Source organism: Pezoporus occidentalis, unplaced genomic scaffold (genome assembly GCF_034315485.1).
Source record: "Pezoporus occidentalis ecotype Australia unplaced genomic scaffold, CSIRO_AGI_Poc_V1 ctg387, whole genome shotgun sequence".
Lineage (NCBI taxonomy): Eukaryota > Metazoa > Chordata > Aves > Psittaciformes > Psittacidae > Pezoporus > Pezoporus occidentalis.
This window is the reverse complement of record NW_026915710.1, coordinates 26959-39751: the sequence shown is the minus strand read 5'-3', so window position 1 is coordinate 39751 and position 12793 is coordinate 26959. Positions and strand designations below refer to the sequence as shown.

General features: G+C 54.6%; 1 protein-coding gene across 2 annotated transcripts; it reads right to left on the bottom strand.

Moving 5' to 3' along the window:
- Positions 1-4262: 4262 nt before the first annotated feature.
- Positions 4263-12784, bottom strand: FOXJ1 (forkhead box J1). 2 transcript variants are annotated; one of them, XM_062632205.1, is made up of 4 exons: positions 12646-12784; positions 10865-10917; positions 9096-9669; positions 4263-6608 (listed from the first exon to the last, which is right to left on the bottom strand). In XM_062632205.1, the coding sequence occupies exons 3-4, from the start codon at positions 9624-9626 to the stop codon at positions 5811-5813; spliced, it is 1329 nt and encodes a 442-aa protein (XP_062488189.1). In that variant the 5' UTR covers positions 9627-9669; positions 10865-10917; positions 12646-12784; the 3' UTR covers positions 4263-5810. The 2 variants fall into 2 exon arrangements, with proteins under 2 accessions (XP_062488189.1, XP_062488190.1); XM_062632206.1 differs by lacking the exons at positions 10865-10917; positions 12646-12784 and adding an exon at positions 10796-10813.
- Positions 12785-12793: the final 9 nt, after the last annotated feature.

The window sequence follows — 12793 nt, the reverse complement described above, 5'->3', positions numbered from 1 at the left end:
AGGAGGATGTTTGCTTTGTATTCCTAAAGCGAATTTCTCTATGCTGAGACCATGGGCTGGTCCCAGCGCTCCAAACCTGGCAGTCAATCACCTGAAACCAGCCTTTGTGAAGAGCTCCCAGTGGCCCCGGTGCCTGTTTGCAAACGGGCCAAGTTTCCAGCTCGGCATGATGTGCATTCCCAATGGAGGAGGTGATACTGGCACTGCCCCGGCAGCTCCGCCCTTGCACCACAGGGCTGGATGTGACCCCCTGCCCATGGGGGCTGCCTTGTGTGGCATGGGATGGGCTGGGCTGGAGGGGCAGGAGCACTGTGGGGCTGCAGCCCCCTATGCGGGCACACACTTGGGGAGGTGACAGCGATGATGATGAGGAGAAGGAGGAGGAAGGGCAGCACGCCACAGTGGCCCGGGTGCCGCGGGCACTCCCCCAGCAGGGCAAGCCCTGACCTGCCCGTGCATTGTGCCAGCCCTGCCGCCAGGAACAGCCACTGGCACCAGACTGACCCGGCCCTGGGGGCCAACTGAGCTTTGCTGAATGGGATCCTCCGTGCCACGGTGTGCATGGCCCAAAAACATGATGGAAAACATGAGGGTGCAAGCGTCCTCCAAAAGTGCTGCCCAGGTAATCAGGATCCACTGCACAACTGCCTTGCCCTGCCTCAGCTTCCCCCACCAGGATGCTGTGAGCCATCCAAGCCATCCTCAGGTCCCACCAGGCTTTGCCACCAGTCCCAGGGCACTGCTGGAAAAGCAGAACGGGGGCTTTGTCCCCTCTGTGTTTTCAAAACCCTCTTTCCCAGAGCCCCTGTGAGCCTGCAGGAAGGTGTTTACATCCAGCCTCATCCATCCCGGCAAAGACATCAGGGTCCAGCCCTGGGCCCGGTGCAGCCTGTGTGGGGTTTGCTCTGGTACCTCCATCCCCTCAGCTATAAACCCCATAAAAATCAGTGTAGAAGGGGCAGGGAGCCCCTGAGCTGTCCTTATCTCTGCCCTGATGCCGTCCCCATCCCCTCCAGGGACCTGCTATACCAGGGATGAAGCTCCCTGCCCAAGTGCAGCACCCATGAGATTTCTCATCCGTGTGAGCTCCTAGAAGCACAGTTGGGAACCTGCTTTCTCCCAAACTTCAGAGGTTCATTCATTGCTATGCAGGGCAAGTCCATTCCCTACTCTCCTCCATCCCATCTCCCCCTTCTCCCCCCTCACTCCTCCAGCCATCCCAGGCTGAAATGTTACAACAGGCTGAATTTATCCCATTGAAGAGGGGGATAAGGGGGGAAATAATAATAATAATATAAAAAGAGAAATCTGGGGCTGGAAGAAGAACCTGTGAGCTGTGACCTCCTCAAAGCCAGCACCAAACCCACATAGGGAAAACAAAAGCAGCGAGATTTGCATTTCCAAACAGAGCAGAGATGGCCCCAGTCTTGGAGCTGTTGATTCTGGGGTTGATTTTCAATATTTGGGATGATTAGCAAGTGAAAGGCAGCTCTTGCCAGAAGGCTCCGGGCCAGCCCTGCACTCAATGCACAGCAAAGAAAGACCCGGCAAGAAAAGGAGAGAAAAGAAGGGCTTATGTGTATATTTTTCTCCCTCTCTGTGAACGGGAGATTGGGTTGAGGTGGCAATGTTTGCCCATTGGGAAGGGATGATGGATGGAGGAGGGAATGGCTGCAGGAATAGCAGAAAGAAATAATAAAGGAATAATTGCCCTGGGTTTAATAACAGGCTAGGAAGGAGCTGTGGAGGCTGCAGGGAGGATTTGGAGCTGAGTCCTTCAGACCTGCTTTGGTGGGTGCCGGTGGTGGGATGCCCCCAAAGGCTCTGGGTTTTCACTTCACACACGCAGAGCATGGGGGACACCGGCAGCTCAGGGGTCCCCAACCCATCCCTGTGGTGCTGGGTGAGCTGGGGCAGGGCTGGAGCAGCACTGGGCAGGGCTGCAGCAGCCCCGCTGCTGCCGGCAAGCCCGGGCAGGCCAGGGCCTGACCTCTCTCTTGGCACTGGGCTCCAGCCCAGCACACATGGGCTTTGTGCGGGCAGCAGCGTGGTGTCCTGCCTGCCCCAGGGCTCCCACCCCAGAGCTGCACCTCCTGCCTGCTGCTTGCAGCATCACCCCCACACCAAACCAGCTCCCTGAAAGCAAAACTTCACGTTCCAGTTGGTTTTGTTGCTTTCAGAAGCTGAACAAAACGAGGTTGTTTCAGGCCTCGCCTGGTGCCTCCTTTATATTCACCCTTTCTCGCTTTAAAACCCTCGACTGGCTCCGGCAGGCTGGAATATTTTCTCCTGGCAGGGTGGTGATTTCCAGTCCCCTGGCACAGGGGGGTTGGGAGGGGTGCTGGGGGCTCCTCTTCTTCCAGGGGGTTTACAACAGAAACTACACAGTTGTGCTTGGCAAAACCAGATAAAGAAGTGGACCAAGTGGGCTGCCAGGTTTTTGCAGCCCTGCCAGTGCCACCACTACTGAGGGGAAGGAGAGAGCAGCTCCCTCAGTGCTACCGACAGGGAGCTGAGAGGAGGAGAAGCCAGGACAGGGAATTCCTTATTGCCTTTAGGGGTTCATGGTCCCCAGTGTCCTCAAGCTGAGAGTCCAGATGTGCTTCCAAAATTCCTCCCCCCCCTCCTCCCCCCCCAAAGCCGTCTCCTACAAAGGATAATCCTACCTCATCCCAGAGCTACATCCTGCTCTTCCAGCAGAAAGCACATAGAAGCCAGGGTTGCCTCTGTCTCGACCTTTATTTTGGGCTGAGTGGCTGGACTGGGAGCAGCTGTGACCACTGCAGTGCACAGGGGCCGCCATAGGGCTCACTGCTGCTGGGCCTGGTGCCAATGGGATCCAGCAGATCAATGGGAGGTCATAGCATGCTCCTCAAGTGCTGTGTCCCCTGTGCAAGACGGGTGGAACGTCCTGGAGTGGACCATCAAGCTGGATGAGCCCCAGACAGAATCTGGAGGGGGATCCCTGTCCCTGGAGATGCTCAGATGTGACAGTGGGAACTGGGCAGCCACCAAGTGAGGGCCAGACCCCCCTTTTCCAGATTCGCCTTCTCTCTCCATCCCATATGGCAGCACTGCCCCACAGCTGTAGGGGTACCCACAGCCTGGCCCCTGCAGGCTTGCACCAGCCCCACTTCCCTGAGCCAAGCTGCCCTCCCCATGGGGCTCCCCATGCCTGCACCCCCAGCTCCCCCATCCTGCCCAGCCCAGGCTGGGTGTTGAGTGTGTGCTGCCTTTCCTCCCTGCCTTAGCAGAGCCCAACTACTCCTCGGTGTAATTGGCCTCAGGAGGGCTCGGCTGTTCCTGCGGCTTCTGTGCAGCTCCTCTCACCACCCTGCACCCAGGAGGGTTCTGAAGCCACTTGTGGTTCTAAGGGTGTCTTTAGGGCCAGGTGAGGACATGGCACAAGCAGAGGGATAATCAGAGAATCATGGAATCAACCAGGCTGGAAAAGCCCTTAAGGCTCATCAGCTCCAACTGTTCCCCAGCACTGCAAAGGCCACCACTAACCCATGGTGCTGAGGGCCTCATCTACACGGTGTGTGAACACTGCCAGGGATGGTGATTCCACCGTTTCCCTGGGAAGTGAGGCCAAGATACCCATACTATGTCATCTGCAGGGAAGGGTGCTCCAGGGGGTGGGAGCAGCTCGCAGGACTTGGTCACCCGTGTGCAGCACAGGTACTGCGTACCCATTGCCACACAGGTGGTGGTTTGTGCCTCAGTTTCCCCACGGGGAATTGCTATCCTGCCATGAAGGGGGATGGTGGCACCCAGGTACTGGTGAGTGTGCAACCAGGGCTGGGCTGGTGAGATGTCCCCTTCCCCTAGGAGAGGGTCAGGCAGAGGAGGAGGGAATCAAGGAGGCAAAAGGGGTTTTTTTCTTCTCAAAATTTCTTTCTTTTTTGTTTTAATTTGTAAAGAATGTTCCATGAAAAAGGTTCAATTGCACACACATCTCTGCAGGTCTTCAGCATCAAGATAGAGGCCCCCAAACAGGAAAGTATAAAACAACAGATAAAAATAGAAGCATCACCAATACACATAGAAGCATCTATGCTGGCCCCCAAAGACCTGCATGAGCCTTCAGCCCCTGGTACCCAGGCAAAGCAGCAGCCCCACCCTGAGCCCTGCTGCTTGTATGAGCTGAAGATGTTGGTTCTTTATACCCAGGAGTATGCAGGACTTGACTTGTGCTCTCACCTCCACAGCTCCAACCCTCTCCCCAAATTTGGGTGGAAATCAGTCCAAGGGTGATCGGGTTGTTGTTTGAAAGGCTTGTTTATTGATTCTTACACTACAGCTCTACTCTTGCTAAATCCTATTGTTCCTATGAAAGGTCCTAAGTGCTTTAGTAACAAAAAAAGAAACTCTTTCCAATCTTCCAATTCTATATAAGACTAAAACATATCACTAAAACTACAACTTCTGCTTCCTCCTACCTAAAGGCTACTCTTAACTCTAAACCTATAGTGAAGAGAGGTAAAGAATCCAGTTCTTGAGATCTTCAAGTCAAGTTCCAGCAGCATTTGGCTTCGCTCCTGAAATGTTCATTTGCAGATACCGGCCATATTCTCACTGCACAGAGCTTCAGTTGGTGTCAGTCCCAATAGCTCTCCCAGATGGATGTGACTTCATTTCCCCTGCCATCACCATAGCCTGCTGCACACACAGTCTGAGCTCCTGGATGGAGGCTTCATGTGGATTTCTTTCCTCCTCGGTCCCACCTGGGAGCATAGAATGTGAAGTGACCCAGTTGCCACCAATCAATGGCCATGCCACGGTGTTTCCTTATGGCACAGCCTTAACCGGGGTCCTTCATCAGCCACTCGGAGCCTGATGGATGAGCAGAAGTGGAGAGCAAGAGTCTTGGAGCAAAAAAGCAGAAAGGGGTGAAAGGCAGAGAGGGTTCATGGTGATATAAACCCTTCAGCAACCACAGCAAGGATTTGGGGTGCAAAAATTACAAAAGCCAGTTCTGGGAGCATCCTGCTCAGCTCCTGCCAGGACCAATCCCTGGCTCCTTGCCATGTTGCTGCTGCTGCTGCTGCTGCAGGAATCTTCCCTCCTATAGTGCTGGTTTATGGAACAAGCCTTTAAACAGTGGTAATATAAACAAACCCCAAAACTGTATTTTCCCTATCCCCCCCACTAGGAAGAAATTCTAATGCTAAAAATATAGGTTTCTTTGAATATATAATATATAATAGATAATATAAAACCGTCTAAAGAGGCAGCCTTGGTGAATTGATAAACCTTTTCTTCTTCCCTAGGCACAAGTCAGGAGGGAGCTTGAACTCCAGAAGCCATAAGGGACATCTATTGGCTGCTAATGATCATACTGTACCTACCAACTACTCTGAACAAGGGAAGAGAAACAGCGAGCAAAAAAAGGTAAGGAAATTGCACTTATTCTATCAAGTCCTAAGCCACCAGGAATCTCATGTCTTGGGTGGAATTTAGCAGGTGCTTCTTCTTTAGCCCTGAAGGAATAGATGTCCATTTCTATGGATAAAATCAAATGATAATTCACATTTCTTCCTTTAAAAGTAAAAAAATAAGTACTGTTATAATTCTTCTCTTGAGGAAACTCATGAATTAGTGATTTGATGTGTCCTTTAAGGATATACCAAACAGTTCGTGTGATGGTGGTTCGTCCCCCCTCCCCCAAATGTTTTTATGTGTAATCTTAAAAGGTGGCAAAAGTCACTGTGGATGTTTCTGTCTCTAGAAAATGTTGTCCCTTTAAGTCCCAGCAGCATTTGGGGGGGACATAAAGTCTGCATGGGCTTTAAATGGGGACCGGTGTCTTATACAAGGGTGGTGAGGCTGGTCCAGTTGCCCTCCTCCGCTGGCAAAGAGGCGTCACAGGCTTCAAAGAGCTGGTCAATGTTGACACAGTTGGAGAGGCAGTCGTTTGTGCCTTCATCCCAGGGGCTGTCCAGGAAAGCTGCGGCCATCAAGGCTTCATCCAGGTCTGGGTTGGTTTGGTTGGATTCGGTGAGGGCCTGCTCCTGCCCCTGGGGACCGTCGATGTGGCCGTGTGCCTCCAGGTCCACATCACCTATGATGGGATCGATTGGAGGTGGGAGCTCCAGGTTTTCAAAAGCTGAGAAGTTTTCATTCAGGCTGGCGCTGAAGATGGCTGACCAATCAAAGTCACCTTTGAGGGACCCCAGCTCCGTCTGCTCCTCCTGGGTCAGCAAGGGAGAGCTGGAAACACGAGCTACCTTGGCCGTTCGGTTGGGCAGGGGCTTCTTGCGCTTGCACCCCACTTCATCATTGACCGGATTCATGTTCTGGCTCTCGGTGAGTTCTTCAAACTCCTTCAGCAGCTGCTGCGACTCCATGTTGACGTTGAGGATGTTACTGGAGGTGCAAACCAAAGAGGGTGAGCTGGTGGTACATGGTGGATCCTGCTGGGTGTTTTGGGTGAAGGCCGTCTGGGTCTGCACAGGGGGCACTTTCCGCTTCTTGAAGGCACCGTTCTTGAGCCGGTCGGCGTACTGGGGGTCCAGCTTCCAAAATCCCCCTTTCCCTGGTTCACCCTTCTCCCGAGGCACCTTGATGAAGCACTTGTTCAAGGAGAGGTTGTGCCGGATGGAGTTCTAGAACCAAAAAGAGAAAGAAAGCCAAGGCTGAATGTTGGTCAGCTGCCCCAGCACCTACCTGCATGGGGAGATGGGTGGACAAATGTGTTTTCAGCAAGGACCTTGGGGAAAAAGAAGGCAGAATCAGCAACATCAGGGCATCCAGGGCTACATGCTCAGCAGAAACTCCCCTGAGTCACCAGCAGTGTTCTTGTCTCCTGTCTAACCCAACCAGAGGTGGCAAGAGCCAAGGGGTTCAAGGCTGCGACTTGCCAACCAGCAGGAAGCTTTTGGGCCACTCTCCTTGGCTATAAACTGAGGCCATGGGGCTTTGGATCATGCAGAGCACTGGGAGAAACTGGCCAGACATGCTCTAGGCATGGAGCTAAGGGTCCTCCCTCACAGCTAAGGAGGAAGAGGAGGCTCTTTACACCAATGTGACCACAGCCCCATGACAAGTGGCAACACATGGCAGTCCCACACGTGAGGGCATCATCAGGGCCTTCCTTCCATTCCCCAGTTCTTCTGGGCCTATTGCTAGTGTTGAAGGGAAAATATTTGGGCAAAAACTAGGCACCAGGCAGGTAAACCAAGGAAGCTAACATGGAATCACTGCATCTTCCTCAGCCACTGCTCAAATGAGCTGAGGGAGGGTCAAAAATGGGAATAAAAAAGAAATAGAGGAATTTCTGTTCCTGTTGAGCTGTTCTGACCCCCTGAATGTGCCTGGAGTGATGTGAAGAATCAGAAAGGGAACTCAGTTATTGGGTAAATAACCCTGCATTGGGCTCCACAAAGCCAAGACTGTATTAAGAGATTGGATATGGTAGAGGCTTTTTTTTCCCCCTAATGTTGCCTGGATATCTTTATGCTTATTCACCCATAATCCGTAGTGCCAAGGAAGAAAAACAAGGCTTGAATGCTTGGAGCTGGTGAAAAAACACACACACACACACACACACACACACACACACACACACACACACCAAAACCCTCCTCTGGGCTGAAGCTCCTCGGGTGTGTTGGCTCCTCTCCAAAGCACTCAGCTCCCACAGGAATAGATCCATCTCCCCCCGGAGGATGGGTGGCATGACCTTTCTAGGCTGTCTTCAGTACAGGAATTGGGAGAGAGAATGAGAAGAGAGCCTCAGAAAGAAAGGAAAGAGAAAAGGGAAAGAAGAGAGAATAAGGGAAGAATAAAGGAAAAAGAAAAGAAGGAAAATAAAGAAAGGAGGAAAAGAAGAAAGCAGCAGCAGGACACAGACATCCTGAAACAATCCAGACTGGTAACTCCAGATTTACAGCTTAACTGAGTTTTACAAGGCTCAGAGACTCACAGGCTGAATTCTCTGCTCCCCCTCTCCCCTCCTCATCCCAAACCCACTCCAGCCTTCCTCCCCGGTTAGCATAGTTGTCATTCCTGCCCGCAGCAGTGCTGTGCCCCCCCCTGCACCTCTGGGCAGGGATTGGAAACCTTCTTTCTTTTATTCATCAACACATTTAATTAAAACTGGGGTATTTATCCATGGGTTCACAGGAGCAAGTCAACACATTGGCACAGCTCCTCCTCCTGTGCTTCCCCCCAGCTCAGGGGAGGTTGGGGTGGCCCTGGAGAGGGACCCTTCTCCATGGTGGCCTTCAAGAAGCTGCTGGAGACCCCCCTGCCTGAGGACAAGGTGGGCTGGTTTGCCCAGCCCTGCCTGGGTAACACCATTGCCAGGATCACTGGCACACTGTGGATTTGGGCTGGGAATAACCCAAGCAGAGGGACGAGCCACCAGGTCCCTCCTGCCCTGCCACATCCTACAAACCACACATGCCAGAGGTCCCCTTGTGTGACACAGGAAGGCAGCAAGCCAAGGTGGCTGGGAAAGCCCCTGTGCTTCAGGCTGTCCCTAAAGCTGGGGAGCCCAGAGGCTGTCCCATACCTAATGGGGACATGCTGGTGCTAGCTGGGGACAGCAGCCCTGTTTGACCTCTCTTGGGCTTCCCTTACAGTGATGGACCAGAGACCTGCCCTGCTTGGAAAGCAGTAGCACTTCTGCTCTGAACCTCCTCAAGGATGGATTTGTCCAGCAAGCAGCATCTCCCCAAGGGTCTTCTCCATCCTTCTGCTACTCCTGGTCCTCAGCACCCAGAGATACTCACCCTGGTGACTTCACATGTGTTCAGCCCCAAGAGACTCGGGGCCCCACAAGAATCCTGAAAGGTGGAGTTGGGGACACAGACATTTTCACGCCAGAGCCAAGAGGAGTCGCAGGGACTAGCAGGTACCTCCCTGTTCCCAAAATGGCCCTGGGCTCTCCCCTGTAACGGCTCCTTCCCTCTGCTGGCCTCATGGTTGTGGCATTTCTGTGCCCCTATTACAGCCGTTCCCCACCAGCTGTCCTCCCAGTGGGATCCAGCATCCCAGTGGGACCTTGCCTTGCATGGTGGAGGCTGTGGAAAGCCCTCTTCAGCCCTGCAAGCAGAGGGGACAGGGCAAGAGGTCTCCAAATCTCCTACCTGCCAGGTGGGATCAGCATGTCTGAAGTAGCAGAAGTTGTCAGTAATCCACTTGTAGATGGCAGCAAGGGTGATCTTGGGCTTCTCACTGGCTTCCATTGCCATGCAGATGAGGGTGGCATAGGAGTAGGGTGGCTTGGCGTGTGGGTTGGTCTTGTAGTCGATGTCTTCCATGAGCTGAGGGTTCATGGCCACGATGGTGTGTGCTGTCCTCGAGGTGGATGAAGAGATGGGCTTGCAGGGGGTGTGGGGCACACCCATGCACGCTGGGTCAGCGGCCAGGGGTGAGCACGGGGCAGCAAAGCTGGGGATCTTCTGATAGTCGTGGGGGTCCGGCCCAGTGGGGCAGCAGGAGGACTTGCCCATGCTGGCACTGGTGATGGAGAAGTCCTGCAGCCACATGAGGCTGGTCAGGCTGTCATCCAGCGCATCAAACTCATCCAAGGTGCCCATCTGCAGTCTCTTCCTCCTCTCCCGCACGCGTTTGGACCACACGTCAGCGATGCCTTCGTTCTGTACCGGGTTCTGCATTTGCAGGGTGTGCAGATACAGAAGGGAGGAGATGGGGCAGATCCTGCAGCAACAACAGGGAGAGAGTTGGAGACTCCCTGAGGTGCAGCCACTCTCTGGCACCTGGGCCTGGGTGCTGCTGGGTGAGCCCCATCCCCAGGGTGCTGCGTGCTGGAGCCACATCAACTCCCCTGCAGTGCTTCAGCAGCCCTGAACCTCAAACTGCTGCACCACATCCCCCCCCCCCCCCCAGTATGCCCCAATCCAGGTGTCCCAGCACAAGCCTTGGGCTGAAGAGCACATCAATTTATAAATAAATAAAATTAAAATTTAATTATAAATAACTATAAATAAATATTTATTTATAAATAAAATTATTTTAAATATATAAAACTTATTTATAAATAAATATTTGTATTTATAAATATTTATAAATCAATAACACCCACACCCCCTTTAAACAACAAACTCCATCCCTCAAAGGGAGGATGCTTTTCCCACTTCCCCCAGCAGGACAAAATCTCAAGGTCCAACCGCTCGACAAAACAGCTTCAATTCCCCATCACCATCACCACCACCACCACCAGCATCCCTCGGGTTTGGGCTGTTGCTGCTCTCCCCCTTCCCCTGGTCTCCCTAACCCACCCCTGGAACTCTCCCCCAAGCACACCCTCACTCAGAGCAGCCGGTAGATTCGAGCCCCGGTTATTCCCAGGGCAGGAGCAGGTGTCTGGTCTCGCTGCTGGGCTGGAACCCCCAAAATCCTGAGGTTTGGAGGCGAGGAACCTCTCCCGTGCGACCCGCAGCGGCGCGACCGCACCGGCTTCAGAACGGTTCGAATCCCGTTCTGCTCAACGGCCGCAGGGAGCGCGGGACGGGGCGCGGGACCGGAGGGGCGGGGACAGTAGAACCCCGGCCTCGCTCCAAATAAACGGGCTCCCCCCGCCAATCCCGAACTAAAGGCTCAGGGAGCAGCGGTTACGGGTTGGGATGCTCCGGTTCCAGTGTCCCCTCCCTCGCCCCGGCGCCCGCGGCGGGGTGAGCGGGACCGGAGCCGCTCGTTGCGGTGCGTGTGTTGGGGGGCGTAAAAAGGATGGAAAAGGAAGTAAAACCCAGGACGATAAGCGCACCCAGGGACACGCACAGAGACACAGCACAGCCGCATCCACACCCCCCCAGTGCAAACCTACCGCACCCGCGGGCGCTCCCCCCGCGCTGCGCTGCCCCTCCCGCAGCCCCGCAGCTGCCGCAGCCCTTACCCCGCCCGGCGATGTCCCCGCTGCTTCCGAAGTTCACGGGAGAGCAAAAAGCGCTGGGGAAAATCGGGGGAAAACAGGGGAAAAAAAAGGAGAAAATAACACAAAAAATAAAGAAAACCGGAGCGGCGGTGCCGGGATGCGGCGGGGGGGATGCGGATCCAGCTCTCCCGCCCGGTGGCGGTGCGGGCCCTGCCCGCCGTTCCGCCGTGATTTCCCGGCTTCCCGGGGGCTGCTGTTAAGTAGCTGCTCCGAAAGGCTTCTCCCGTTGTCACGGCGACGCTCCGCCCCGTAAACAGCTTCCGGGCCTGCCACTGGTCCCCGCGTTGTCATGGGGAGCAGGAGGGGACCTGCCCCTTTAGGTTGAGATTTGGGCATTTAGGGGCCAGAGGCCTGGCTGGGGATGCTCGCAGTTTGGAAGTGGGCAGGTCTGTGGTACCCAGGGATGCTGCGGGGCTCCACCGCAACCCAGCACAGCACCAGCACACCCCAAACCTGTATCCGCGCCACCCCCCTCGGCTTGACAGAGGGGCAGCCCCATCCCTTTTCCTCCTGTCTGTGCCCCCAACCTGCTTCTGACACCTGACGGAGTCCACAGCGATGACAGCAAAGCTGACAGGGGGTTGGCAGCCCCCCAGATTAAAGGGAGGGGTCCCCCTTTATTAGTTAAAATTATTACAACTATATGCTTCTATAAGAAATCCTATGTTCCACCCCTCACCAGCCCAAAGGATCCCAGTGAGGGACCCCCTCCCTGACCAAGGGGGCAGGGAGCAGCCGTGAATCCCAAGAGAAGCCTGTTTGGGAAGTCTTGTGTTTCCACCCCACAGCACAAGGCTCTGCCCTTTGAGAAGTGGGGGACTTGGGGAGGTTTAAAGGCTTCTCCTGTGTCTGCCCACAGGGAAAGAGGGTTTGGGAGCAGCCAGACTCACTCTCAGGGGCTGAAGCACATGTACATTAAGTGGTTTTCCTGCCAGGATCCCCAGGGATTTGGGCAGGACAAGCTGGAGGGCAGGCAGGTGTCAGACCCTCTCCCCAGATTCCCCTCTGCTCCTGCTCATCCCCGGTGGAGGAGGCAGCTCCCAGGGGAGTGGAAATTTCTGTTTCACTTTTCCACAGGTGACTATCCAGCAAACACCCACCCCAAAGCTCAGGGTCCTGCCCTCTGGACAAGTCAGTTCCCTCAGGAGCAAGACCTGCTCCTGCAGGAATGCTCCCTAAGGCAGAGTCCAAGGGCTTTCCTGAGCAGCCCGGGCACAGCCCCACAGGCCTCAGTTCTCTTCCTCTCCTTTTGGAGGATCTGGCCACCTCAGGCCCTCCCCAGCAGCTGCAAGGTGCTTCCATAACAAGGACATGGAGCTGCTGGAGCAAGCCCAGGGGAGGCAGGGCTTGGAGCACCTCCTGTATGAAGGCAGGGTGAGAACACTGAGGGACCTTCGTCATGGACTGTAGTGATAGGACAAGGGGTGATGGGTTCAAACTGAAACAGGGGAAGTTCAGGTTAGGTATTAGGCAGAAGCTCTTCCCTGTGAGGGTGCTGAGGCGCTGGCACAGGGTGCCCGGAGAAGCTGTGGCTGCCCCATCCCTGGCAGTGTTCAAGGACAGGTTGGACAGGATTTGGAGCAACCAAGTGGAAGGTGTCCCTGCCCGGGGCAGGGGGTTGGAACTGGATGGGGTTTAAGGTTCCTTCCAACCCAAACCATTCCATGATTTTATTATTCCCCCATTGTTCATCACCCCCTCCACTAAAACCGCATTCTAACCCCCCTTATGACCCTCCTCACCTTTCAGGTATCAGCCCCCGGTATGAGTTTTCCTCCCCAGCACTGGAGGGGTTTCTCCTGCAGGAGGACCCAGCTCTTCTCCTCCAGGAAGTCTCCTCTGGGTGTCCTCATCCATCCCAGCAGTGCCAGGGACCCCCTGCCTGGCCAT

Excerpts from the sequence above, each read along its gene's own strand:
- FOXJ1 (XM_062632205.1), bottom strand. The coding sequence starts at position 9,626 with ATGCAGAACCCGGTACAGAACGAAGGCATCGCTGACGTGTGGTCCAAA. Across the intron at positions 6,609-9,095 it reads ATGCTGATCCCACCTGGCAG|AACTCCATCCGGCACAACCT; the intron begins GTAGGAGATTTG and ends TTTTGGTTCTAG.